We start from the raw sequence: 26,779 nt of genomic DNA, 5'->3' as shown, positions 1-26,779 counted from the left end.
CCTGTTTCTAATTTAAATAAATAATTTTTTTAAAAATCTACAAAGGGCAAGAGCAACAGCAGCTTAGAAGGGACAGATGAAACCAAAGAAGTCCAGGCTTGGAGTGCAACAAATTACTCTAGTGGCTGTAGAAGATACACAGCTATCCTGCAAAACCATTGTATGCTGTTACAGAAAGACTGTTTAAATGTCATTATCAGTGTGATAGTTTTAAGTAAAAAATTCTATGATACACAGTATGCATTTACCTATATAAAGATTTCCCCACAGTCTAATGCCAATTCAACAGTTTCCTAATTGATACACCATCCTCTTTCCCTTCAGCCTACCATGACTTAACTGCCCACAACCCCTGCAAACATGTACTCTCTGCCCTATGGAGCTTGGGGTTCACACTAACTCTAGCAGGAAGACCATGCTAAAGTCATCCCACACTTTGCCCTCCACAGAGTACTCCCTAATTTCTCACTCCACCTCCACTGCCCTTTTGCTGAGGTTCCCAGTTTTATCACCAATTTATCATGGCACTGCAAAAAGGGCAGTGGTTGATCATTTTAATGAAATTTCTCTTGGAGACACAAAGGCAAATATAAACATCCCAAATAATTCAACAGCCTTACTCCTCAACCAAAACAGCACTCTTCTCTCAAAGGGGAACTACTCTGAAGACAATGTGTACAAAGACACCAAGTTACTGTCCACATTCAGCATAACTTCCTAACATACAATACAAACCTACAAATTCTAAAGAAGGAATCTTAAGGAGGGGATTTAAAAAAAGCCATAAATTAGCAAATACTGATACTTACTTTTCAAACAGATTACCACAATAAGTAGATTCCAGAACCTAAGTGCCATTGTGTGCCCAATAAAGGTCCAGAAAATAGCACTGCAAATACTGAGTTCCCTAGGAATGCACTGTACTACCATACTTACACTTTCTCTTTTGATGGCATTACTAAAATGGAAAAGCAGACTCTTCCCTCAGTAGCACTTAGAAAGTAACCATGAAACCACCATATATGTACAAAGAGACATGGGTACAGTCTTGAGTTCTGGTTTGAGTTCTACTACTCACTAGCTACCTGAACAAAAGCAAATGGTTTAACCTCTGTGACCCTCATGTAACCCTCAACTTCAAAACTGAAAACAACTGTGCTGACTCCTTTTAAGGCAGGAGTGTGAATGTATTCACAATGTTCTTAAGTATTTTTTACCTCACACTTTTGAGAGAATCATGAAAGTGTTACTTCCTCTGCCACAAACCAACCCCCACCCCACCCCGCAAAATATACATTCACACAAAATTAAGTCACAATTTAAGAGTGCTCACAAAGGGACCCTTGAAGCCAGAGGTCTGAATAACTCTACATTCACAGCCTAGCACAATCTGGAATGCAATTACATACTGAACAACCGCCAAATATATTAAAAAAAAAAACAAATGAACTGGAAATACTGGTATATGCACAGTTAATTTAAAAACTATATGAAAGTATAGATTAACTGAGCAACCTGATTAGCAACATAAGGCACACAATCTGTCAGATGGTAATAGGTATCACAAACTGCCAACTGGTCTTAATGGTACAATCCTGTAATCCTAGCAACTTGGAAGCTAATACAGAAGGATTGCAAGCTCAAATCTGAGCAGTGACGTCCCCTGGTTAAGAATATTATCCCAGATGGGCATGATGACTCATGCCTGTAATCTCAGCACTCAGGAGACTGAGACAGAGGATCATAAGTTCAAAGCCAACCTTGGCAAAGGTCAGCAAGGTATATACAATAAACTCCAGGCTTAAGCTAGTCTGTCCCACATGGTAATACCTTTTACACACACACACACACACACACACACACACACACACACACACACACACACACACGCAAGCACGCACACGAGACAGAGTCAGAGAGAGAGTGCAAACAACAAAACAAAGATAAGAATTATGATATCAATTATCTAATAATCGAATGGAGCCAATCATCATAAAAGTAGATATACATTGTCCAGGCTAGACAATTTATTAAGAGCTTACTCAGTCTTAGCACCTAGGGTGTGCAAGAATGTACTAGTCTAATGGAAGCAGAGGAGAGTACAGTAGTTTGGGTATAGATAAAATTCTACAGTCAATAACATTTCAGAATTGCTAATATATAAACAAGTAGCATTCATATCCATACTATGTATATTAGTAGGCACAGCAATCACCATTTCTCAAACATAAACTATAGACCAGGTACATTATCTTACTTAAACCTAACAATGATTCTATCAGGTATATTATTCCCCCTTGCTTCCCAGACAAGAACTACAAAAGATCAAAGAGATTGAATTATCTGTCTACAACCTCACAAGTAAGCACAGGTAGAGCTGAGCTATACCATGTCTGATTCTAAAACACAAGTTCTTTCCACTCTATAACAGCAATGTTCTAAGAGATAGTACCCATAATTAGAAATAAAATGAGGCCTGGCTCAAGGATGCCTAATACAGATCTGTCCTTGTATACTTAATGCATTTTTCCCTCAATGGTCTCCATTAGCATTTCTGTCTAGCACTAGCACATTAAAAAAAAGGAAGGAAGGAAGGAAGGAAGGAAAGAAGGAAGGAAGGAAGGAAGGAAGGAAGGAAGGAAGGAAGGAAGGAAGGAAGGAAGGAATCTGTGCATAGAATCTGAATCGAGAGGCATCCTACACAACCCAGACCTAAACAGTCAGTCAGTTCCTTAACATAATCTCTCTAGTTACCTTCAATGATACAAAATGGTACTAATCCAATTAGTTTCACAGAATCTCCTAGGTTAAAACAACAACAACAAAAATACTTTCTGTATACATGTGTATGCATGTGCATGTGCGTTTCTGTTTATATGCATGTATGTGCAGTGTATGTGTGTGGTTTTCAAAATTTTACTGCATAAGAATATGCCTTCTGAAGAATCATTAAAAGTCAAATGCTTGATATGTAAGACTAAAAACCAACATAAAAACCAGATATAATGGGAGATGTGTGTAACCCCAGCATTCAGGAGGTGAAGACAAGAAAGTATGCTTAAGGCCAGCCTCAGCTGCATAAAAAATTTGAGGCCAGCCTATCTTAATACACCTCAAAACAGATATATAGGTAGGTAAGTAGGTAGGTAGGTAGACAGACCAATTGATATATCAATCAATTGATCAATCAATGGGTTGATAAACGGTTCACATTGAGACAATGTTCTGGTTTCTACTGTATTATTAGTATGAGAGCATTCTACCTTTAAAAGTTTATAAAAATTAGTAACAATCAGGAACACTTTCAAAGCATGATCATCAATATCCATAAACCAAAGAAACAGAGGGAAACAGAAATCAATTCCCACTGGCTACTTCAATTGGGCTACCCAAGTTAGCAGCTGTTTGGGCAGCATTCAGCTGAAGGTGTAGAGCTGGCTAGCCCCAAGAACTGCTACCTTTCTGTAACAACTGGTAGTTCTTTCATCCCTCAAGTGCTTAGCTTAATCTGAAAAGAAAACAAACCTCACTTTCAAGCCTATGGAAACGGCCTCTGACTATTTCCATCTCAAACTCAAGGAATCAGAAGAAAAAAGGAAGATTAAGACTGCTGAAGAAATGTTTCTTCAGGCAAGTAAGGCATAAGGATTTCAAATCTGATGAAATACCTGCACCAAAGCAGACTTGAGGGTTACTCTCTCGCTGGCTCCTCTTTAGTAAAGGAGACATGTCTACCGAATATGGAAAAGGAGAAACTAGGTGAATACATACAGCACTGGAGTTCTCAAAGACCACATGTTCCAGTTTAGTTTCTTCATATTTATGATTAAATATTTCAATTACCTTATTAAATTAAAACATGCGCCTCAGGGTATGTTTCCAACACTCATAAAATTATAGGCCACGCCACTGTGGTTTAAATTTACAACTCAATTTTATAATTAGGTCCCAAGAGGCATTAGGGAGGAGGTATAAAATATGCGCCAATTTTCAAAACAGTAACAAAAAATGTCTGATAAATAAGAACATAACTTAGTAAACCAAAGTAACATTATCCCCATATCTCATTTTGTAGCCTAGTCCCAAGGCACTAAAATATCACAAGGCAGGTACTATTCATATTACATACCATGGACACAATGAAGTCAAAATTGGAGCAAACAATTTTACTACAGTCAATTGTATGTAAAAGAAATGAGGCTAAAAACAAAGTTCCTGAGTACAAAGCCCATGTTCTATTAAAAATCAAGGCCCCTGATCAAAGATCCTGCAGAACTCCAACTTCCCAGAGACGCTTTAGCCATGGTACTACCAACGCCTATGCAGGGAGTACTCTAACAGAGGAGCACAGAAAGAATAAACACACCGTCTCACAGACAGCTCCAATAGACTTCCCTTCAAGTTCAACTGTGTCTGACTTAAATCTTAAATATTCTATAGGTGCTAAGAGGATGAATTAATATAACAATACCAAATTAATTCTGAGTATATTGTACAAGTTAAATCTGTGGTTTTACCTAAACTTCTCAGTAACTACATATCCCTTTAGAGACCCAATCTTCAAAAATTACTTTATTATGAATTTTGTGAAAGCCTTCTTTGGCCATATATGTATCTAATAACTAAAATGAGATACTGGAAAAATACTTTTCAGTAAAAAACTATGCTACAGAAACATTCTATTATCAATTTACTTGACTGACCATACTTTAATGTACAACCTCATGCAATAAAATTACTTGGTCCAATGTCAGCAAGGATATTAATATTGACTTACCTTTAAATTTAATATCCAGGCCACTAAATTCTAATTCAACTCCTTGAAGAGCTTCTCCCAAAGTTTCATGGTAATGACTGATACTTTTTTTTGACCCTACACAGAATGGAAGTGAAAAGTATTTATATGTTTCTTGGCGATTGTGGTAGGGCCCAACAGTATTCATCCATAAAACAACTTCTTCTTTATCTTGATACTGTAACAAAAAAAAACAAGACATACACTGTTAAAACATCTAATTCAATTAAGTGTATTGTCTACATCCAAGATGCTGAAAAGGTGAAACAGAAACTGAGTACCAATGCCTACACTTTCAAAATCAAGTTTCATGACTTCTAAAACTTTATCCCCGACTGTGGTCTCAGGATCCATTTTCTCCAAACTTTGTTTTACAAAAGACAATGTTTTCAAAAAGTCCAGCAACCCTTAAGAGTAGGCTTATAACTATTAAATAATGGTAAGCCCCAAACCAATATAATTTGTCAAGGAAACCTGCACAAGGAAAGAGGAAAACAAAATCAACAGTTCATCTAGAACCTCATGCTAATAATCAGATTCCCTCCTCCCACAAGCCAAAGTCAGCACAAATACATACAACTTTCCTCTCTGAGTCTTTCTCACATACACTGGTCAAAGAACTACACAAGAGACAAATAACTGAAAAAAGAAAAGCAACACTGTGAAACCAATGCAAGAACATTCAAAGCCAATCCCACTTATCAGGACAAACTCACCTTGCATGTATATTTCTTTGAATAACTATACCTCTAACCACCAGTGAATATTACTTTGGCCACATATAGGCCCGGGACAGTCAACTTCAAGTTTTTATGTCTTGGCAGTGGGATCTGCCAAAGATTTCTTAAAATCTCTGCAAATTTAAAACTTCCTTTGATATTAACTAGACACTATCAGATTTTTTAAAATATTTATTTTAAATTATGTGTAGTGTGTATGTGTTCCTGTGTGTGGGTATGTGTGCACTGCGCACACTCACCCTTGGAGGCCAGACGCATCAGGCCTACCTGGAACTAGAGGTACAGAGTTGTGAGCTGCCCTCTACGGATGCTAGGAACTGAACTCTGGTCCTCTACAAGACAAGTAAGTGCTCAGGTACTTTCAAGTTAACAGTATAAAAGGTGACCCGATGGAATAGTATTTATGAGGTGATTGTGCTCCCCACCCTATTGATTCTTAAAGGGAAAGAATCATGTAACAGGAAGATATCCAACTAGCAACTACAGGAATTTCAATTTCTGGTTCCCCCACTGAAAACTGATTAATAAACACTTCAATAAAAATCTATCATTTTTTTAGCCGCGCAGTGGTGGCACATGCCTCTAATCCCAGCACTCAGGAGGCAGGGGCAGGTAGATCTCTGTGATTTTGAAGCCAGCTTGGTCTACAGAATGAGTTCCAGGACAGCCTCCAAAACAATACAGAGAAACCCTGTCTCAGAAAACCAAAAAAAAAAAAACAAAAAACAAAAAACTATCATTTTTTTCTTTGTTTTTTCTTTTTTTTTAAGACATGGTTTTTCTGTGTAGGCCTGGCTATGCTAGAACCACCTCTGTAGACCAGAAAGGCCTCAAAATCACAGTGATCCACCTGCCTTTGGCTCCACCACCCAAAATCTATCATGTTAAAAACCAATTAACCCCACTCAAATCTACCAGTTTCAACTCTGTTTTCCTAATGATACTATAATTCTCTAGACATGGAGATTCAAACCCAAGGCCCTTTGTCTTCCAGAGAACCTGAAACCACTAGGTTATCTACTCTTACCCCTAAAATCTGCTTCTTCCTTTCTGCTCCTACGACCACCACCCTAACACATACTAAATGCCTCATTGTTCATACAAGACATCATTGAGGTCATCAAAAAACAAAAACTTATTGTTCAAACACACAGGCAGCATACAGCAAGCTCTAAGCTAAATATTAAGACACACGGATAGTAAAAAGATCTTCTTGCCTGGCATAGTAACACATACCAGAGCATGGTGACACATTAATCCCAGAATTTGGGAAGCAGAGACAGGTGGTTATGAGTTCCAGGACAGCCTGGTCTATGCAGTGCATTCCAGACCAGCCAGAGCTATACCGTCAGACCCTGTCTCAAAAATGAAGAATACTCTTCTACCCTTCAAGTTCCCAATCCATACAGAACCATACAAGTAAATGATTAACAATGGAGAAAATAATTACAGAGAGCTATTGCAGCAACAACAAAGGGACAATTAATTCCACTTTAGCTGAGAAAGATCAGGGTGAGCAGTAATACAGGAAATCATAAAATCAAGTTCAGAAAACTACTACAGCTAATCTCCACTCATGAAGTAAAGAATCAATGGTCTGAGTACTAAGGTCTCCACAGACCTCCATCCATAACTATTTCTTTTATTTGGGGGCAAGACTGACAAATGTGTATGCAGGCCACTTTTCTCCCAGAATGCACAACCACAGAGCACTAGTATAAGCACTCTTTTTACTTGCACATCCCTGGAATTCTCCAAATTGAGATCTACAACAACCACTGCTCTCTGATCAGAGTTCCAAGAATTAAAACCTATTCACCAGGACAAAATGTCACAAAGTACAAAAGTACTTAATACCACTGGTAAACACTAAAGAAATAGTGACATGTAAAGTTCACTGGCAACTTAGTCAAAGTCTACAGTGTGCACTGACTTTAACAGTATTCATTCAGAGATAAAAGAAAGGAGAGTGAGCAACACTTGAGAATGGAACATTGTATAGAAGTACCCACTGAGAACCTGACCATGAATCCTGCTGAGTCTATAGAAGTGTTACATACAGCTCTAGAAAATACCTTTGAGATAAACCTCAATAACTATCTTTAGAAATAAAAAAATCTGAATATAATTATTTCTTTAAAGTTAAGACATTCACTTATTTTATATACCTAGAAACAGTCTAAGGGTTAGAATGTAGATTAAACCCACGTTCTGAAATGAAGTTAGTCATTCTGAGCATCTGTGAAGCCTTGACAAGCTGGTAGAGCTGTGCTGCATGAGCCAAGAGCTAGAACAAGTGTGTGCATCCTCTGGTCCAAGATTCTCTCTAGGAAGAGGACTAAGGGGCGGCAAGAAACAGAGTTGCAGGTGAACTGTAAGAACTGTAACAACAGTGTCCATCCCACAGTCTAAGACTCTGGGCTCCAGGAGTAAGCAGAAACACTCCAGAGCTGCAGGTGAGCACTAAGGCAAAAACAATGTTCACTTCTACAGAGCTCCTTTTATGCAGTCAAATACAATGAACTTAAAATGTTTGTTACTGCATCTCAGACTTTATTCCATCCTGAAAATAAGTTCCCAAGCCAAGGTCAAGAATTCATTTTCACTGAGCATGGTGGCATACACTAAGAATGCTTAGTTGTAGCAGAAAGATTGTGGGTTTGAAGCTAATCTAGGATACACATTGAGACCTTATCTCAAGAAAAACTGGAGTTTTAAAGCCCACAGAACCAAAAGGAAATTTTCAAAGAACTTTGTTAGGAGATAGGGAAGCTTTTTTTCTCCCCTCAAGCTGCAGACAAATTCTCCCCAAATCTGTAAGGCTTTTCCTTCACTAATCTACCTCTTACAAACCTGTAGTAAGTCTAATTCCCACCCAAAACATCCCAAGAATTCCTAGCAAACCCTTAAAACACTTTGCTCAGAAGAACTGCACTGGCAATGGCCCTGAGAAAGAGGATGTTAAAATCTACTGAAAAATGTACCTGGAAGAAAGGACTGTCGAGGAAGCACACCGGGGGCTAGCACGGCAGCAATTCCCTCCACGTGAAGCCTCTCAGGGGAAGCAGCCACAAGAAAGGCGAATCCGGCTTCTTGCATTCTTCACCTAGTCACTCCCCAGCCTTCAGAAGACTCACTGGACACTGCTTCTGCACTGTCCATTCCCGTGGAAAAGCTTTAACACTGCCCCCCCTCCCTTCTGCACTTCACCTTTTCCTTCTGCCTCTCCCTGCAATCCACCATGCCCATCTTTTCTCCAGGCAGTCAGATTCTACTTGCCTTTCAGAAACACTGAAGGCTCCTTTCTCAATTCCTCGTGTCAGGCCTTAACTGACCGCCCTTGCATGCCATGACCTTATCAGCCTCTGTAACAGCACCACACTATCATTTTATAATTATCTACATACTAGGAGCTAGGACGTCTAAAGTCTTTATGGAAACATGGAATCTTCAAAACAAAACAAGATTCAAAACAAAAACAAGAGAGATGTTAAATAATTTGTGCAACCCAGGAATGGTAGAATACACCAGTAAATCACAGCCTTTGGAAAACTGAGGTAGAGCAAGCTAAGTTAGATGCCAGATCAGGCTCCACAGCAAATTATAGGTAGGCCTTGACTACGTAGCAAGACTTTGTCTCATAAATAAATTGTTCAAGCTTATAAAATTATTAGTACCAAGTTTACAACTTAGGACTATACTTTTGTTGACTTCTAAATAGCTTTATTAACCAAAAAGAAAAATAAATTTAAAAAAGCATACTTTTTACGGAGCAACAGAAGTGTACAGCACTCAATGTACCAAACTTTTGAGACTCTGAGACTTTAATCTGCCCCAAAGAAAAAAATACTACTAGCACTCTAATCTCTAAAGTCAAGAACTTCTTCTCAAGCAGTCATAGTATTAGGTCCCGCTTATTATGTTTTGAAGTGAGGTCATTAATTTCCCCCCTCAGGAAGAACACTGAAAAAGTGCTGCTGACCTCTTTGTAAAACCTGGATTAGAGAGAGAGAGAGAGAGAGAGAGAGAGAGAGAGAGAGAGAGACAGAGACAGAGACAGAGACAGAGACAGAGACAGAGAGACAGAGAGAGACAGACAGAGAGAGAGAGAGAGAGACAGACAGAGAGAGAGAGAGAGAGAGAGACAGACAGAGAGAGAGAGAGAGAGAGATGGATGAGAGATTAGACTGCCCACCATGGATCATTTTACAGGAAAGGAACATGTTGACTTTAAGATGCTTTAGCCAGAGAAAACAAAATCCATTTCTGTATTTCAGAAATCAGTTTCAAAAGCCTTTCAGAAACCACACATATGAATGCCAATACAAATAAATTGGAAGTGCAGTTTTGAATCATAGGTTGACATAAACATTCTTTCTTAAAACACTCTGTACCTAAACTTTCGGTCTATCATTAAGTACAGCTCCAAACAGGACCAGGTACAGCATTTCCTACAAACCAAGTCTGCATCAGCACAAGCACAACTCACTTATAGGACACGCCTTATTCTAAGATAAATCTCCAAACATGTTTCTAACGTTCTATACTTCTACCCTACTCCAGGGTTAGAGAGCTGACTCGGGGTTAAGAGCACTTGGTGCTCTTGGAGAGGCTTCAGGCTCAGTTCTCAGCAGGCACAAGGCAGCACACCACCAGCTCTAGTTTCTGTTCTAGAGGACCTCTTCTGGTCTCCATGGGCACTGCATACACATGGTACCTTTACAAGTCAAACACCCATACGCAGAAAATAAAGTCTTTTTTAAAAAACCTTTTCAAAACCATTCAGTGGTAAAATATAACATGTTTCTGGCAGAGGCAAAGTAAAGTCATCCTAGGCACAGGTGAAGTGCTCCCCACATGAGAAGTCCTGAAACTACAACTACAAAGGATTACAAAGAAATGGAGTCCCAGAAGGGAACCTGAAGATGTGTCCCTAAGGTTATGACCCTACATGAGCAATGGTCTGTTCTGTTCACTGTGCTTTAAGCAAGCGTTATGTTTCCAGCACTGAATATGTTTGTCCCTAGTAGTTACTTGACTACTCAAGTCACTCAATAGACACTAGGACTAGGACTCAGCACAGAGCTGTAGCATATATGTAGTAGGTGAGGGAAGGGAAGGAACACAAATGACAAAACACAACTTTGTGATCATGTTGAGAAAAAAGACCCATAAAAACCCAAGTGCTTTTCACCCGCCGAGCCATCTTCCTTCCCCCTTCACTTAAAGACCTTAAAAAGGGGAGAGAGGGGTCTCAGTATGTAGTCCTGGCTGGCCTGGAACACACAAGAGATCCACTTGCCTGTCTCCCAGTGCTAGAATTAAAGGTGTGTACTATGTCTGGCTTTAAAGAGACCTTGTGACAACCCTTCAATCATGTAATAAGAGACTGTCTTTAATCAGTGGAAGTATTCTTTAGTTTTAATTTCTAACAGTATATCCTATAATCTACCGTCTAACTTTTAAAAACTAAAAGTAGCACATTCTCCAGAAATCAACAGCACATTTCCTTCTCCTTATTTTTCTAAGACGACAAGGAGAACTTTGGATCAATAAGGACATAAAGAATACTGGGAACAGGGGGAGAGTGTGGCTCACTGGATAGAGGTACTGCTAAGCCTGACAATCTTAATGTCAATTTCAAGTCTACATGGTAGAAGGAAAGAGCCATCTCCCACAAGTTGTCCCCAGGCCTCCACATGCCTACTGTGGTGCATGCACATTCACTTACCCAAACCACAGAAAAAAATAAACAAGAAATTATAAAAATTAAAGAACTTAAAGCATACTATATATGGATCAAATGGCAAACTAAATCTTAGTTAAGCAGTAGATACAGGAAAAGAGGAACTTTTGGGGATAGCAAGAAGTCATTCCTTCTTAGAATCAGCTACTAATCTGGCAAACCCATTACAAACTAAAACTATCTAACCAAGAATAATGATGCATGCTAGTAGCCACAGCTATTCAGAAAGCCAAGGCAGGAGAATCACTTGAGTCCATCCAAGAATTCATGACTAGTTTTGCCAATACTGAGAACCCGTTCCCATAAAAGCAACAGCAAAGGGCTGGAGAGATGGGTCAGCAGTTAAAGTGCTAATTTCTCTTCCAGAAGACCCAGGTTTGGTTCCCAGCACTGGGTAGCTCACCACCACCTGTTGGATCCAGTTCCGTGGGATCCAACACCCTCCTATGGCCTCCAAGGGCAAATGCACACATGTGAACACACTCTGATACAGACACATGTGCATACATATAACAAATTTTTATAAATACAAATATTTGTAAATAGATAGGACCCTTTGTTCAAAAGTAATCTCAATATGGAAGTACAGTCCTGCATGGCTGTTCATGCCACCTGCCCATTGTGCCCACAAGCTAGCCTTATCCCTTCTTAATGCTAGTACAAACATCTCAGCAACACACAATGTGGACCTAGGCTCATCCAAACATTTCTTCATGCACTTAGAAGGTTCTATCAAGTGTTTTACAGTCCTGTTTTTAAAATGAGCTCCAGAGCACATCACCTGAGTCCACTAAAGACACTAGTGTGGCCTAAGAAGATGGCTCAGTTGGTAGAGTTGTCCTTCACCGACATCAGAAACCAGAGGAGGTGATATGTGCCTGTAACCCCAGCACTTGGGAGAGACAGATGATTTCTGGGGTTCACTGACTAGTCAGTCTGGCCTATTGAGTGAGCTTGAAGACCAGTGAGATAACTCTCAAAAACAAAGGTGGAGAGCAACTGAGGGTACACTTAATGGTAGCCTTTGACCTCTGTATGCAAGGTCATACACATACACAGATACACACACACACCATACTCACGTACTTTGTTTTTTCAAGACTTATTTAGTTGTAGAATGTGTGGAGTGATATCCCACCTCTACCCTTACTGGGTTATCCATACACACTTACTGTGAGCTAATATACTGAGAGCACTCACAACAGGACCAAGACATACTATTCCAAGTTGTTTTAGTATTACATCTGTGATGTCTTAACAGAAAATGGTCTAAGGGGCAAGCTTCAGCTCCTGAAAGCTGTTCTTTAATTAGTAATTCAACCCCACAAGTGTTTTTTTAAACACCCACTCAGCAATCTTCCCTTGACAATTTGTCTCTTCCCTCAACATCAATTCTCTCTTCACTAGCTACTTCTGCCTTCTCAGAATTAAAAAAAAAGGGGGGGAAAAAATCACTTGATTACAGCCCTATTATCTGGCTAAGGTGAAGATCTAGGTTTCAAGAAGCATCTGTTCAATGTAGACATGCAATGAATTACTATTCATTCTCGACTTTTGTCCAGCAACCATCTCGTATGTGCCATGTCTTCATATCTTCACACTAAGTCTCTTATCCTGAAAGGACTTAGCATTTGTGAAGCCAAGCCTTCTAGCTCCAGTAAAGGGGGGGGGGTATCCTTTTATCAAATAGTTTCTATGAATAAAAATTAAAACATTCCAAATATAGCTAGACATGATAGTGCACATCCTTAATCCCAGTACTGGGGATATAGAGGCAGGTGGATTTCTGAATTCAAGACCAGTCTGGTCAGAGCCAGTTCCAGGAAAGACAGGGCTACACTGAGAAACCCTATCTCAAAAAAAGAAACATTGCATCAGTGGTGAGGTATGTGCCTACAACACACGAGGGCCTGGGCTCAAAACCAGTGAGTGACTGAAGTAAGTAAATGCATTCCTGGCAATAATATTTGATTGAAATGGGGCTGCAAGGACAGCTTAGCAGTTCGGAGCACTTGCTGCTCTTGCAGAGTTCCCAGGTGGGGCCCTCAGCATCCACTCTAGATGGCTTATAACCACCTGTAACTCTAGTTCCAAGGGATCTCTAAGACACTGGACACATATAGGATACGCATACATTCATGCTGGCAAAGTCATCACATTAAATAAAAATAATAAAGTTGTTTTACATGGAAATTGTCACTTAAATTTGTGAATTATGATAGTTTGTGTACACTTACAAATTATTAAATTTAAACTCTTCATAGCAGTGTAAAATACAAGACTTAAAAAGAATATAAACTTGTATGTCTATATGGTAGAACTGTAACTAATAAAAGTTCAGGATTTTACATAGGAAGTACTAAAAAGTTTTCAAAAACTATTTAAGCTACTGAACAAAAGGATATTTGCTGGGTATCAAATTACTCCAATCTCTACATGGTCTCTGTATACTATACAAAAAAATACCTTTCATAAACTTTAAGTTAGCTCCCTGATAGAAGATAGTTTTCACTTAACTACTTAAAATCTGAACAAAATTATCTTAAAAGGAAAAACCATAAGTATCAAAGAAAAACATGTTTCCAGTTCAATGCTTCTGTGAAAAAAAAACTTATCTATACATCCAATTAGAGTCCGGTTAAGCTAATCCATGCCTTAGGACAAAGTTTTGTTAATCACAAACAAAATCTAAAGTCTGGTCCCTTAAATGAGAATGTCCTCACTTCATCACCGATCAGTTACATCCGGACATTCTCCATATCTTTCAAATTTAGCAAATACACAACTTCTCACACAAAAATCCTACCAATAAAAACAAAAACAACCATTCGCCAAGCAACCTTCTAGATTTATGACTTTCCTTGCTTCCCCGCGTCTACCATCCTTGGGGGGGAAAAAAGCCTACAGCGTTTTAACTCTAGGTGAAAGTTCCTCCAAGAGTCATTAAATCCAAGCTTTGATGTGAAAAAACAATTAAATAAACCGCCAATCAACTTCAGACCAAATACAAAAGTGAGTGGGGGTGTGGCCTGGGGGGCTGGGTGACTCAAGGGTCCCTAGGGTCAGGGCTGCCCGGGTTGGAGGCCGACAACCCGGGTCCTCTGGGGGACTCGCGAGTGCGGACAAAGTTACAGGAAAGGCCTGGGGACCTAGTGCGTGCAGCGTGAGGACGTGTCCACGTGTAAACCGTTCACACCTCCGGTTCACTAAAGCTGTCCCCCACCCCCCGGTTTCAATCCAGCTGGAACAGGAGAGAGAAGGGTGGGAGAAGGCCGGGCGGGCCGGGAACTGCTGGGCATTTCCTGGTTGGCAAGCGCCCGGTGATCACCGTGCATCCATCTTCCGCCGTGTTGCGTCCCACAGAGTCCAGTTCCCCGGGTCCAAAGCCCGCTACAGGGCGACCCCGAGCCCCAGCCCCGAGAGGCGGAGCCGAGGAGCAAGGCCCAGGCCGCCGCGACTGCTCGAAAATGCCTCCTCCCAGCTCCCGCGGATCCGGCCCCGCCAGGCCCGACCGGAAGGAGCGCTCGGGCAGCCTCGGGGCTGCACCGGGCCTCCAGGCCGCGCCGGGCCTGGCGGGGCGGCAAGCGAGGGAGCGGACCGGGGGCGGCCGCACGGCTCGCTTCGTCTCACCGTGTGTTCGTGCTCGTCAGACCGAGCCCGGGGCAGCAGCAGCAGCAACAACGCGGCGGCCGCCGCCACGCCAGGAGCGCCCGGCAGCGGCCTCATCCTCCGCGCTCCCACAGGCCGGGCGCCGGCCCACCGACTCCTCCGCCGCCGCCGCCGATTCACATCCACCGGGCACGGACAGACGCACGGGGCCCGGGCCCAGCCGCTGCCTCCGCCGCCGTCACCGCCCGCTCCGCGCCGCCCCCGCCCCCCGGCCTCCGAGCCTCTTCCTCTGACTCAGCCACGTCATCCGGCCACCCCGGCACACGCCGGAAGTCCTCCCGACGCGGGGCCGCAACCGCCGCCGGCGCGCGCAGGTCGTGGGGCTGAAGGGTTCCGGAGTCGATGTGTTGCCGACCGCTCCGCCTGTGCTTGAGCCCTCGCGCCTTCCAGTCGAAGGCGTCTGCGGCCGGTGGGCCGACGTAAACTGGGCTCTGGCTCGCGGTGGCTGTGAAGCGGGGTCATCGCACCGAGGGCCTGAGGCTCCACGCGAACACCCCCTCCCATCTAGCCCAGAAAATGAGCTCCCCAAGCTTCTTTATGGAAGATGATTATTAAACTTGTACAGGGTGTGTTGTGTGTTTTAACATCCAGCCGAGTGCTGATCCAGAGGTGTAGGCTAAACTGACGTTCTTGTTCATTTGTTTGCCTGCGTATTGTCTTCCACCATCCTCAGTCATAAATGTGTCCTGGAATGGAGGCTCCTCACAGCACCAATCACTTGTTCTTACTTTCCGTTCCTTACCGGTAGTAAGGAGCGAGGCTTGGTACCTCTTGTCACCTCAGCACCCTGGAGGCTGGACTGGCAAGGTCGCATAGTCAGTGCTTGCTTGGGTTACAGTGTGAGACAAAACAAGAAAAAATGAAATAAAGCAGGTCATGGTGAGGCAGGCCTGCAATGCCGGCCCTTGAGGGACGGAGGCAGGATTGCTCAAAGACTGGAGCCAACTTTGTCGTCAGACCCAGTACCAGACCAGCCAGGCCCATCTCAAACCAAAACCTAGTAACAACTCAAAACTACCTGTCAAATGAACAGGACAGTCTCTAAATGGGGGACTTGGGAAGAGGATTATCTCATCCATCAGTATTGGGTAGAGCCTAGCATTTGATCTTGTACTGTCTTAACAGTCAATGTCCATACCACTGTACTGTGCAGAAGTCTGAACAAGATCCCACTAACCATCTCCTTCCCTGTTCACTACCAAAGAGTGCCAGAGTGATTGCCTACATAGAAATCGAGATTACATCTCTTTATCCAAAATACACCCTGAACAGTGAATAAGAAATCATGGAATCATCACTAAGGATTTCATCTGCCAGGCACTATTTGATGCTCACCCAGACCCTATGAAGCAGGTGTCTTTAATGTGTTACGGGAAAGTAACTGAAGCACAAGTTGAGAGACTTGCTCAAAGACCAGCCCTGGTTTGCTTCTTTAGGTTTTTTGCTTTGTTTTTGTTTCTTTTTTTTTTTTTTAACTGCTGATGTGCTACCAATCATACAATTCTTTTTTTTTTTTTTTTTTGGTTTTACAAGACAGGGTTTCTCTGTATTGTTTTGGAGGCTGTTGGTCCAGCCCGGCCTCGAACTCACAGAGATCCGCCTGCCTCTGCCTCCCGAGTGCTGGGATTAAAGGCATGCACCACCACCGCCCGGCTCATACAATTCTTTAAAAGGTGGATCAGATGTACACTCATTGGCACGAAATGTTACCCAAGAAGTACTTATAAAGAGAAATAGTTTGCTTCCGTTTTAAATGGTAACATAATAGCTTGCCTGTAGAAAGCAATCTTTTTCTTTCTTTTTCTCTTTTTTGATTTTCAAGGCAGGGTTTCTCTTTGTGTAGCCCTGGCTGTCCTCAAACTCACAGAGATCCACCTGCCTCTACCTCTCAACGGCTGGGATTGAATATATGCACCACTGTGGGAACACCAGACCTTGAGCAGAGACCCACTTCTCCTTCTGCCTGGGAGTAGGCAGCTGTAGACAATGTTTAGTAAAAACATGTTTACTAAAAACGATACAATAAGTTCCTGAAAAAGGCTTTCCCACGGAAACTGCTCTGACCTCGACCTTGTCCAAAGACTAACCGCACCTTCAAAAACCCACACACATCCACCTCTGGTGTCAGAGCAGAACCAGCCAGGGTAGAGGAGAGAGCAGAAGCTTCTCTGGTGGGAGCTTTTCTTAGGAGGTTTTCTTGAACCTTTTTGGAGCCTGTTTAAAGTTTTTTTTATATATCATTGAACGAGTCTCTGTGTTGTCAATCCCCAACACCCTCCGCACGTTCTCGGACACAGGCCGCGCAGCAGACGTGACAATTGGAGGTCCCACCAAGATCGTGAAAGCGAGGTAAGTGGACAGGGTTAAGAAACCATGGGGAATAGTTCCGGGAAGCTAGAATCATTGCAGTATCAACTAAAAAAGTTACTTAAAGAACATGGGACTGCAGTCAAGTCTAAAACCCTAGAAGGCTTTCTAAAATCGATCGAACGAGCCAGTCCATGGTTCATTACTGGGGGAAGCTTAAATATTCCAGATTGGGAGGAGGTTCGCCGTGATCTTCATAGACTTTTACGAAAAGAGGGATCTGAGTCCTTGCCCCCTATGACATTCTCTTTATGGAGATTAGTGAGGGGAGCACTTTTGACAGATAAGGTTCATCACCGCCAGGTAGTTCAGGACACAAAAGAGGCTTTTTTAGAGTTACAAGAGACTGAGACTCAAGCCTCCTTGAGTTCAGGGGCAGAGAGTGATGATGAAGAGACCGTGACTGAAACTAGAGGCTCCATTGTTAGTGAGGATGAGGGGGAGTCCCTTAGTAACAACAAAAAAATGGGTAGAGGTCTCCGGGCAAAACGCAAAAAGGGCTCCAGTCAGAATCGGTTATATCCTTCTCTATCAGATCTAGAAAATGGAAGTAGCTCAGACTCAGACTCGTCACAGTCTGAAAAGGAACGGTTACTTGCTGAGATCGCGGCCCTTAAAAAAGAACTAAAAAAGATTCGAATTAAGGAAAGACAGGACAGGGAGAGAAACCCTTCCCCATACTCTGAAAAAAGGGACTCCTCCTATGAGATAACCCAGTCCTTCTCGGACCTGGAGGGAAGACCCAGAGGAGGGGTCCAATGCTGCCCGGTGGTGGCCCCAGTAATGGACCCCTTCATATCTCAGACCTCCTTAGAGCCACCTCAGGGAGTGCAGGATTGGACCTCGCTCCCTCCGCCCGGGCAATCCTAACACCAGAAATGGGGATCCAGGCCCTCCCTACTGGGGTGCATGGGCCATTGCCCCCAGGCACGGTCGGCTACTCTTGGGACGGTCCAGTACTATTCTTCGAGGCATCCAGGTACACCCCGGTGTTATAGACCAGGATAGTGAGGGGGAGATTAAAATAATGACATCAGTGGACAGTGGGGTTGTTGCCATCCCTGCAGGAGAACGGATTGCTCAGATACTCCTCCTCCCTACAGCTCCTTGTAAGGCTAGAAAAATTAAAGAGAAAAGGGGCAACCAAGGTTTTGGAAGTACCGGCCCAGCAGCATTTTGGGTAGCCACTATGGAGAACCGCCCCCAACTTACATTAAAGATAGAAGGCAAGTCCTTTAGGGGCGTCTTAGATTCTGGGACAGATTTTTCTGTTCTCTCAGATAAATTCTGGCCTCCCGCCTGGCCGAAAGAGGAAGGGACAGTGACCCTCCAGGGAATAGGACAGGCTGTGCCCCAAAAAAGCCTCAGAATCCTAAAGTGGCAAGACTCTGAGGGCCACACAGGGCTTTTCCACCCTGGCCTCCCTATTAACCTCTGGGGACGGGACCTCATGCAAGAAATGGGAGTGGTCCTCACCACTCAGGCACCCAAGTCCAAAAGCAGGGGCCCCCAGATGATGCAAGGGAGGGGCGGGAGCCCGGGGAGGGAACTAGGTAAACTAGAACAGGGAGAGGTTTGCCCTGTGGCATCCCTCCCTTTGGAGACCAGGGCCCCAGGGGATAGGAAGGGTTTTGGCCATTTTTGATGAGGGTCACTGTTGTGCCGCCAGCCCCCATACCCATCACATGGCTATCAGATGATCCTGTATGGGTGGAACAGTGGCCCTTACCAGTGGAGAAACTAAGGGCGGCTCACCAGCTAGTTCAAGAACAATTGGAGGCAGGTCATTTGGTTCCTTCCACGTCCCCTTGGAATACCCCTATATTTGTAATGAAAAAATCTTCAGGGAAATGGAGGTTACTACAAGACTTGAGGGCCGTGAATGCGACCATGCAGCCTATGGGGGCTCTGCAGCCTGGCTTGCCCGTGCCTGTGGCCATTCCTAGAGACTGGCATTTGATTGTCATTGATTTAAAGGATTGCTTCTTTTCTATTCCCTTGCATTCTCAAGATAGTACTCGGTTTGCGTTTAGCCTTCCTGCGATTAACTTTAGGGAGCCTGCCCTTCGCTTCCAATGGGTGGTGCTCCCCCAAGGGATGATTAATAGTCCAACTATATGCCAGATTTATGTAGCTGCCTGTTTAGATCCCCTCAGACGTAAGTTCCCTGACCTTTACATTATCCACTACATGGATGATATTCTTTTGGCCGCGGCCGAAGAACGAATGCTACAAAGCCTTTGCAGAGCTACAGGAGCTCTTGGAGGCCTGCGGATATATTTTGGCTCCTGAAAAGATCCAAAAGAGACCCCCTTATACTTATTTGGGTCATCAAATTCAACAAACTGGCCTCCAGCCACAAAGACTCCAGATCGATTGTTCAAATTTAAAAACACTTCATGATTGGCAGAGATTTTTGGGAGAGGTGCAATGGTTTCGCCCTTCTCTTTCTATTAAAACAGGGGCTCTTAAAGCACTTTATGATATTCTTCCTGGGGATCCTGCTCCAACTTCCCCTAGACAGATTAGTCCAGAGGCCAGGGATGCCCTATAATTGTTGTTAAGAAGTATAGAGCAAGCCCACCTTTGGCGTATAGATTATGGGCAGCCCCTTGTTCTGGTTGTACTTTCATCTAGCTTTTCACCCACTGCCGTGTTTTGGCAGACTGGTCCTATTTATTGGATACATTTGTCAGCCTCCCCTAAGAAGGTAGTGACCCCTTACTATGATCTCATTTTACAATTGTTGTGGAAGGCACACAAGTTTAGCATTCAAACCTTTGGAAAGAGTCCTGATAAAATTATCCTTCCTTATGGTAAGGAGGAGGTGGAACATCTACAGATCTTCCATGATGGGTGGACCCTGTTTATTACATCTACAGGCGCCCAGTTTGATAACCATTATCCCACTAGCCCCTTGATGTCTTTTTTTAAACAACACCCTGTGATCTTTCCCAAGATTTTAAAGGAGAACCCTCTAGTTGGAGCTCACTCAGTCTTTACAGACGGCTCCTCCAATGGTTTCGAGGTGGTGGTTTCTTCTCAGGTACGGAAGAGGGTACCCATAGGGCAGATGTCAGCACAAGCCGCCGAGTTGTTTGCTTGCTTGATGGCTTTCCAAATGTTTGAGGGAGAGCCCTTTAATTTATATACTGATAGTGTTTATGTTGCCAACATTGTTAGACCTTTAGAAACTTCTCCATATATTCTTCCAACCTCCCAGGTTCGTTCCTTATTAGTTCAACTTCAACATCTTATTTGGCAGCGCATCCACCCTGCTTATGTGGGATTTATTCGTGCACATACTAACCTTCCAGGACCCCTTGCCCAGGGCAATGAAATTGCTGACTCCTTGACCCGCCCTAGGGTCTTATTTACTCAGGAGCAGCTGGCCCACCAGCTCCATGAGCGGTATCATCTAAATGCCCGCTCCATTAAATTTCACACTGGGTGCCCCTTATCAATAGCTACACAGATTACCTCTCAGTGCCCTGATTGTGCCCCTTATCATAATTCTCCCAATGAGGGGGTAAATCCCCGGGGCCTCAGGGCCAACCATCTCTGGCAAATGGATGTCACTCACCTGCCGCAGGCAGGGAAATTAAAATACATGCATGTCTCGGTGGATACGTAGTCTAAACTGATTTTTGCCTCTCTCCACTCAGAAGAGAAGATTAAAGATGTTATTTCTCATTGCCTGCAGGCCTTTGCCTACATGGGCGTACCCGATGCCCTAAAAACTGACAATGGCCCTGCAAAAGGCAGCACACCACCATGGTCCTACCTGGGAAAAAATCTTAAATAATTAAAACGCAAACCATTACCAGAATGAATCACATTGAAATTTATTTACACCTGTTTAGAAGTTTGTGTGTACCTGTATGTGTGAGTGTGTGTGTGTGCGCGCGTGTGCTGAGGCCAGATATTGGCATAGATGTCTTCCTCAATCACTGTCCACACTTTATTTTTTGAGGCATCATCTCCTCCTGAACCAGAAGCTCGAGTATTCTGCTAGATGGTCTGGAGTTCCAGGAATCCTGTCTTCACTTCCTAGATTCAACTTCTATGTGTCTTCTTGAGATCTGAACCCAAATCCTCATATGAACAATTTGCCAGCTGAGTCATATCTCCAGCCCTATTTGGAAGTTTCTTTTCTTTCTTTCTTTTTTTTTAATATATAAGTTTTTTCTTTCTTTTTTATTTAAGTTAGAAACAAGCTTGTTTCACATGTCAATCCCAGCTCTCTCTCCCTTCCCTTCTTCCCCACCATCCCCACCAGGCCCCCCCAGTCCCCCACCCAACCTCCACTCCGATCCCCAGGGAGGGTGAGGCCCTCCATGGAGGATTTCTAGAGTCTGTCATTTCATCCAGGGCAGGGCCTAGGCCCTCCTACAAGAGTCCAGGATGAGAGAGCATCCGTCATGGTGGGATGGGCAATAAAAATCCACTTGTATGCCAGGGATAAAAACTACCCAAGGCCCCATATATTACCTAGGCCTCCACACTGACACCACATTCAGGGGGTCTGGGTCAGTCCCATGCTGTCCACTCACCCATCAGTCTCGGTCCAAGAGCTCCCCCTTGTTCAGGTCAACTGTTTCTGTGGGATAAACCATCTTAACCCCTTTACTCATCAGTTCCCCCTTTCTGTCACTGAATTCCAGGAATTTAGTTCAGTGTTCAGTGTTGTGTGGTTCTGCCTCTGCTTCCATCAGTCACTGGATGAAAGTTCTGTTTCCCAGACTCTCTGGCAGTGGGATTGTATGCTGGAACTCCCCTGATTCATGTCTAAAATCCATATGTGAGTGAGTACACACCATGTTTCTCTTTTTGCGACTGGGTTGCCTCAAACTCAGGATGGTTTCTTCTAGTACCATCCATTTGCCTGCAAATTTCAAGATTCCATTGTTTTTTCCCTGAATAGTACTCCATTGTGTAAATGTACTACATTTTCTCTATCCACTCTTCAGTTGAGGGGCATGTGGGTTGCTTCCAGGTTCTGGCTATTACAAATAATGCTGCTATGAACATAGTGGAACAGATGTCCTTGTTATATGACTGTGCATCTTTTGGATATATGCCTAAGAGTGGAATGCTAGGTCTTGTGGTAGACTGATTCCCATTTTCCTGAGGAATCTCCATACTGATTTCCAAAATGGATGTACGAGTTGGCACTCCCACCAGCAGTGTAGGAGTGTCCCCCTTTCTCCACATCCTCTCCAGCATAAACTGTCATTGGTGTTTGTTGGCAACATAAACACTATCAGTATATAAATTAAAGGGCTCTCCCTCAAACATTTGGAAGGCCATCAAGCAGGCAAACAACTCTGCGGCTTGTGCTGACATCTGCCCTATGGGTACCCTCTTCTGCACCTGAGAAGAAACCACCACTGGAAACCCTTGGAGGAGCCATCTGTAAAGACTGAGAGAACTCCAAATAGAAGGTTCTCCTTTAAAATCTTGGGAAAAAATCACAGGGTGTTGTTTAAAAAAAAAGACATCAAGGGGCTATTGGGATAATGGTTATCAAACTTGGTGCCTGTAGATGTAATAAACAGGGTCCACCCATCATGGAAGATCTGTAGATGTTCCACCTCCTCCTTATCATAAGGAAGGATAATTTTATCAGGACTCTTTCCAAAGGTTTAGATGCTAAACTTGTGCACCTTCCACAACAATTGTAAAATCAGATCATAGTAGGGGGCCACTACCTTCTTAGGGGAGGCTGACAAATGTATCCAATGAAAGGACCAGTCTGCCAAAACACGGCAGTGGGTGAAAAGCTAGATGAAAGTACAACCAGAACAAGGGGCTGCCCATAATCTATGCGCCGAAGGTGGGCTTGCTCTATACTTTTTAACAACAATTGTAGGGCATCCCTGGCCTCTGGACTAATCTGTCTAGTGGAAGTCAGAGCAGGATCCCCAGGGAGAATATCATAAAGGGGTTTAAGGGCTGCTGTTTTAATAGAAAGAGAAGGGCGAATCCACTGCACCTCTCCCAAAAATCTCTGCCAGTCATGAAGCGTTTTCAAATTTGAACAATCAATTTGGAGTCTTTGTGGCCGGAGGCCAGTTTGCTGAATTTGATGACCCAAATAAGTATAAGGGGGTCTCTTTTGGATCTTTTCTGGAGCCAAAATAAATCCGCAGGCCTCCAAGAGCTCCTGTAGCTCTGCAAAGGCTTTGTAGCATTCGTTCTTCGGTCGCGGCCAAAAGAATATCATCCATGTAGTGGATAACGTAAAGATCAGGGAACTTACGTCTGAGGGGATCTAAACAGGCAGCTACATAAATCTGGCATATAGTTGGACTGTTAGCCATCCCTTGGGGGAGCACCACCCATTGGAAGCGAAGGGCAGGCTCCCTAAAGTTAATCGCAGGAAGGCTAAACACAAACCGAGGACTATCTTGAGAATGCAGGGGAGTGGAAAAGAAGCAATCCTTCAAATCAATGACAATCAAATGCCAGTCTCTAGGAATGGCCACAGGCGAGGGCAAGCCAGGCTGGAGCACCCCCATAGGCTGCATGATCGCATTCACGGCCCTCAGGCAGGTGTTTTTGATTTTAGCAATTCTGACAGGAGTAAGATGGTATCTCAGAGTTGTTTTGATTTGCATTTCCCGGATGGCTAGGGACATTGAACACTTCCTTAAGTGTCTCTCAGCCATTTTAGACACCTCTACTGAGAATTCTCTAGTTAGTTCTGTACCCCACTTTTTAATTGGATCCTTTGGTGTTTTGGAGACTAGCTTCTTGAGTTCTTTGCAAATTTTGGAGATCAGCTCTGTCAGATGTGGGGTTAGTGAATATCTTTTCCCAATCTGTGGGTTGCCTTTTTGTCTTGCTGGCTGTGTCCTTTGCCTTACAGAAGCTTTTCAGTTTTAGGAGGTCCCATTTATTAATTGTCGATTGTTAAGAGAAGCTTTTTCTTGTGAGAAACTGTTCCGCCCGCCAGTCGCCTGGGCTCTGCCGCGCCAGCCTGGTTCTAGATCCGCATGAGTCCCAAATAAACACACAGGAGGCTATATTCATTATGAAGCTGTTGGCCTTGTTTGTCTCTTACTGGCTAGCTCTGCTTCAAGTAATTACCCCATAATTGTTAATCTAAGTATGTCTCTTACCGGAGAATAGTTCCAGGCTTCCTACCCCCAATGGCGTTACATGTTGACTCTCTTGTGTTTCCCCTTCCCAGAGTCCTCCTGGACTCCTAGCCCCACCTATCTAGATTCCTATTGGCCAGACAGTGCTTTATTAGCATAAGACTTCCCCAACATCTCCTCTTTTCTGTTTAAACAAAAAGAAAGGTCTTAACTTTAACACAGTCAAATTGTATATAACAGAACAGTTATCAAATAAGAACATAGTTACAATATTTTAGCAAGATTTAAAGAAAATATCATCCATCCCATCCTTGTGAGTCCAAAGTCCTATATGTAGCTTATCTTTTATCATAACTAAGGAAAACTATAATTATAACTATCTGTCTTCAACTCCATCAAAGACCACAGAAGGATAATATATAAACACTAGGATTGACAGAGACATCTTACTGCCTGGACAGTCACCCGAAGTTCCTCTGTAACGTTGGGGCATCCATCTTCAGCCCATAGGCCACAATGTGTCTGGAACACTTCTCAGCAAAGCAGGAAATTTCAAACTGTCCATCTGCGTTGGCAGTCTGTCATTCATTTTTCTTTGTCCTGCAGCAAGTCTCGTAGACTCTTCATCAAGCAGGAACCCTGTAAGACTGAGTTCAGTAGTCACTTTCCTGTGGGTCCTGCATGTCCAGATGATACAACAACAGTCAAACAATCTAGGCAAGAGCAGTTTCTTGCCCAAATGGCTAATCTTGCCATGTTGAAAGCAAACTTTATAACGAGTTTCTTCGATGCCCATCTTCCTCTCAGACGTAATTGGTGCTGCCAGGAGCAGACATTTCTCATTGTCAAGACAAACCCTAAACCATTTTAAATGCCATGTTCTGAAGGTCTTTGAGAGGTTTGAAGACTGTCCATCTCAAATATATTTCTGTATATCTAGAAACCTAACTTATGTAACTAGAAATTCTATTATAAGTAACCATCTATAGTCTGTATTCAATTATGTATTACGTTGTAAAAGATCAGTATAAGCACAATACTTAATCAAGAGGAGAAATACAAGCATCACAAAATTGACCTTGAATTTGTATCAATAAATGAAAAACCATACCCATACCATAATTCCCCTTTTTACCATTAAAAGAGATTGGTTGTGATCATTAACCAATTATAAACAATCCCATTTAAGTGAAAACAAAGATTTATAAACAAGATGGGAATTGGGACGTCGCTCATTCCAAACTGCTTCCTGCTGGAAGGGGGCGCTGTTCATACCATGGGGATCATGACAAAACTCAGAAACCTGTATAAGTCCGTATTTTCGGGGTCTGTACAGCTGCATCATCTTAGCTGTTTCGATTGTTGGAACACCTGGTCCACTGCTTCTGGGGGTCTTGGTTCGTCAAACTACAGAAGTCTGGAAGAAATCCTCAGCTTTTTATGTTCTGTGGAAACATAAGCAAAAACTCCTTTTCCGAGTAACATATCCTTATACTTAAATTTTGAGGTCAAGGCATTTTCAAAAGATATAAGTTGAATTAATTCAGCAGCATTTATAATCAAGTGTACTTTAGCTTTTGTTCCTTCCTTAGCAATCAAAAAACTGAAAAACACAATAGCATACAGTATCCAGACTCTCTGTGTATTTTCCATCTTTACGTGGCTTATTTATTTATCTATTATTACTTTATTTCTTTCACTTTTATTTATTTTTCTCTGAGACAGGGTTTCTCTTTGGAAACCTGCCTGCCTCTGCCTCTGGAGCAATCCTACCGGCGTGTGCCACCACAACGCCGGCTTTTGTATTTATTTACCACTTTGTCGTTTCATTTTCTCTCTCAATCTCATGTATATTTTTAAACACACTGTAAACCTTTAGAGGTTTTCTTCATCCAACTCTGACTTTACTGTAAATCTTTATGTTTTTCTGGCCACGTGTCTTATCTGTAAAAACTGCGGCTGTTTTAAACTGCCGTTTCAAGATGGCGGGCGTAAGCGTGATTCCAGCTTACTGCCTCAGTCCATGCTGACCTCCAGCAAAAGCTGCCACTTCCAGCTGTACGTACACACCTTTAAATCGTTAGCAGAGTCTCTTAAAACAACCTTGCTGTTTTTTTCTTTTTATGCTGAGTCAGGAAGACTCCGGTAAACGAGCCACGTGAATCTCGGCTTGTCGATAGCAAAACAGAGCACACCTGAGAAAAATGCTGCTACCAAAAATCTGTGCTTCTCTCATTCTTCTGTTTCTAAAATTCCTTTAAAGCTTTTGTTGTTTTGCGTGGAAATTCAATCCCGCTTCTGACAACCATTCTGTTAAGAGAAGCTTTTTCTTGTGAGAAACTGTTCCGCCCGCCAGTTG

General features: G+C 42.9%; 1 protein-coding gene across 1 annotated transcript in view; it reads right to left on the bottom strand.

Moving 5' to 3' along the window:
* Window positions 1–15,155, bottom strand: part of Tm9sf3 (transmembrane 9 superfamily member 3) — a 45,549-nt gene extending 30,394 nt beyond the window's left edge. Inside the window, exons 1-2 of the mRNA XM_005063604.4 lie at window positions 14,912–15,155; window positions 4,778–4,973 (exon numbers count right to left, since the gene is read on the bottom strand). Coding sequence (XP_005063661.1) covers window positions 4,778–4,973; window positions 14,912–15,007 — 292 coding nt within the window. The 5' untranslated portion in view covers window positions 15,008–15,155. The remainder of the gene's footprint in view (window positions 1–4,777; window positions 4,974–14,911) is intronic.
* Window positions 15,156–26,779: the final 11,624 nt, after the last annotated feature.

The sequence above is a fragment of the Mesocricetus auratus genome, unplaced genomic scaffold, assembly GCF_017639785.1.
Source record: "Mesocricetus auratus isolate SY011 unplaced genomic scaffold, BCM_Maur_2.0 Super-Scaffold_4256, whole genome shotgun sequence".
Lineage (NCBI taxonomy): Eukaryota > Metazoa > Chordata > Mammalia > Rodentia > Cricetidae > Mesocricetus > Mesocricetus auratus.
The sequence above is the reverse complement of the archived record's forward strand: the minus strand, read 5'-3'. Positions and strand labels throughout refer to the sequence as shown.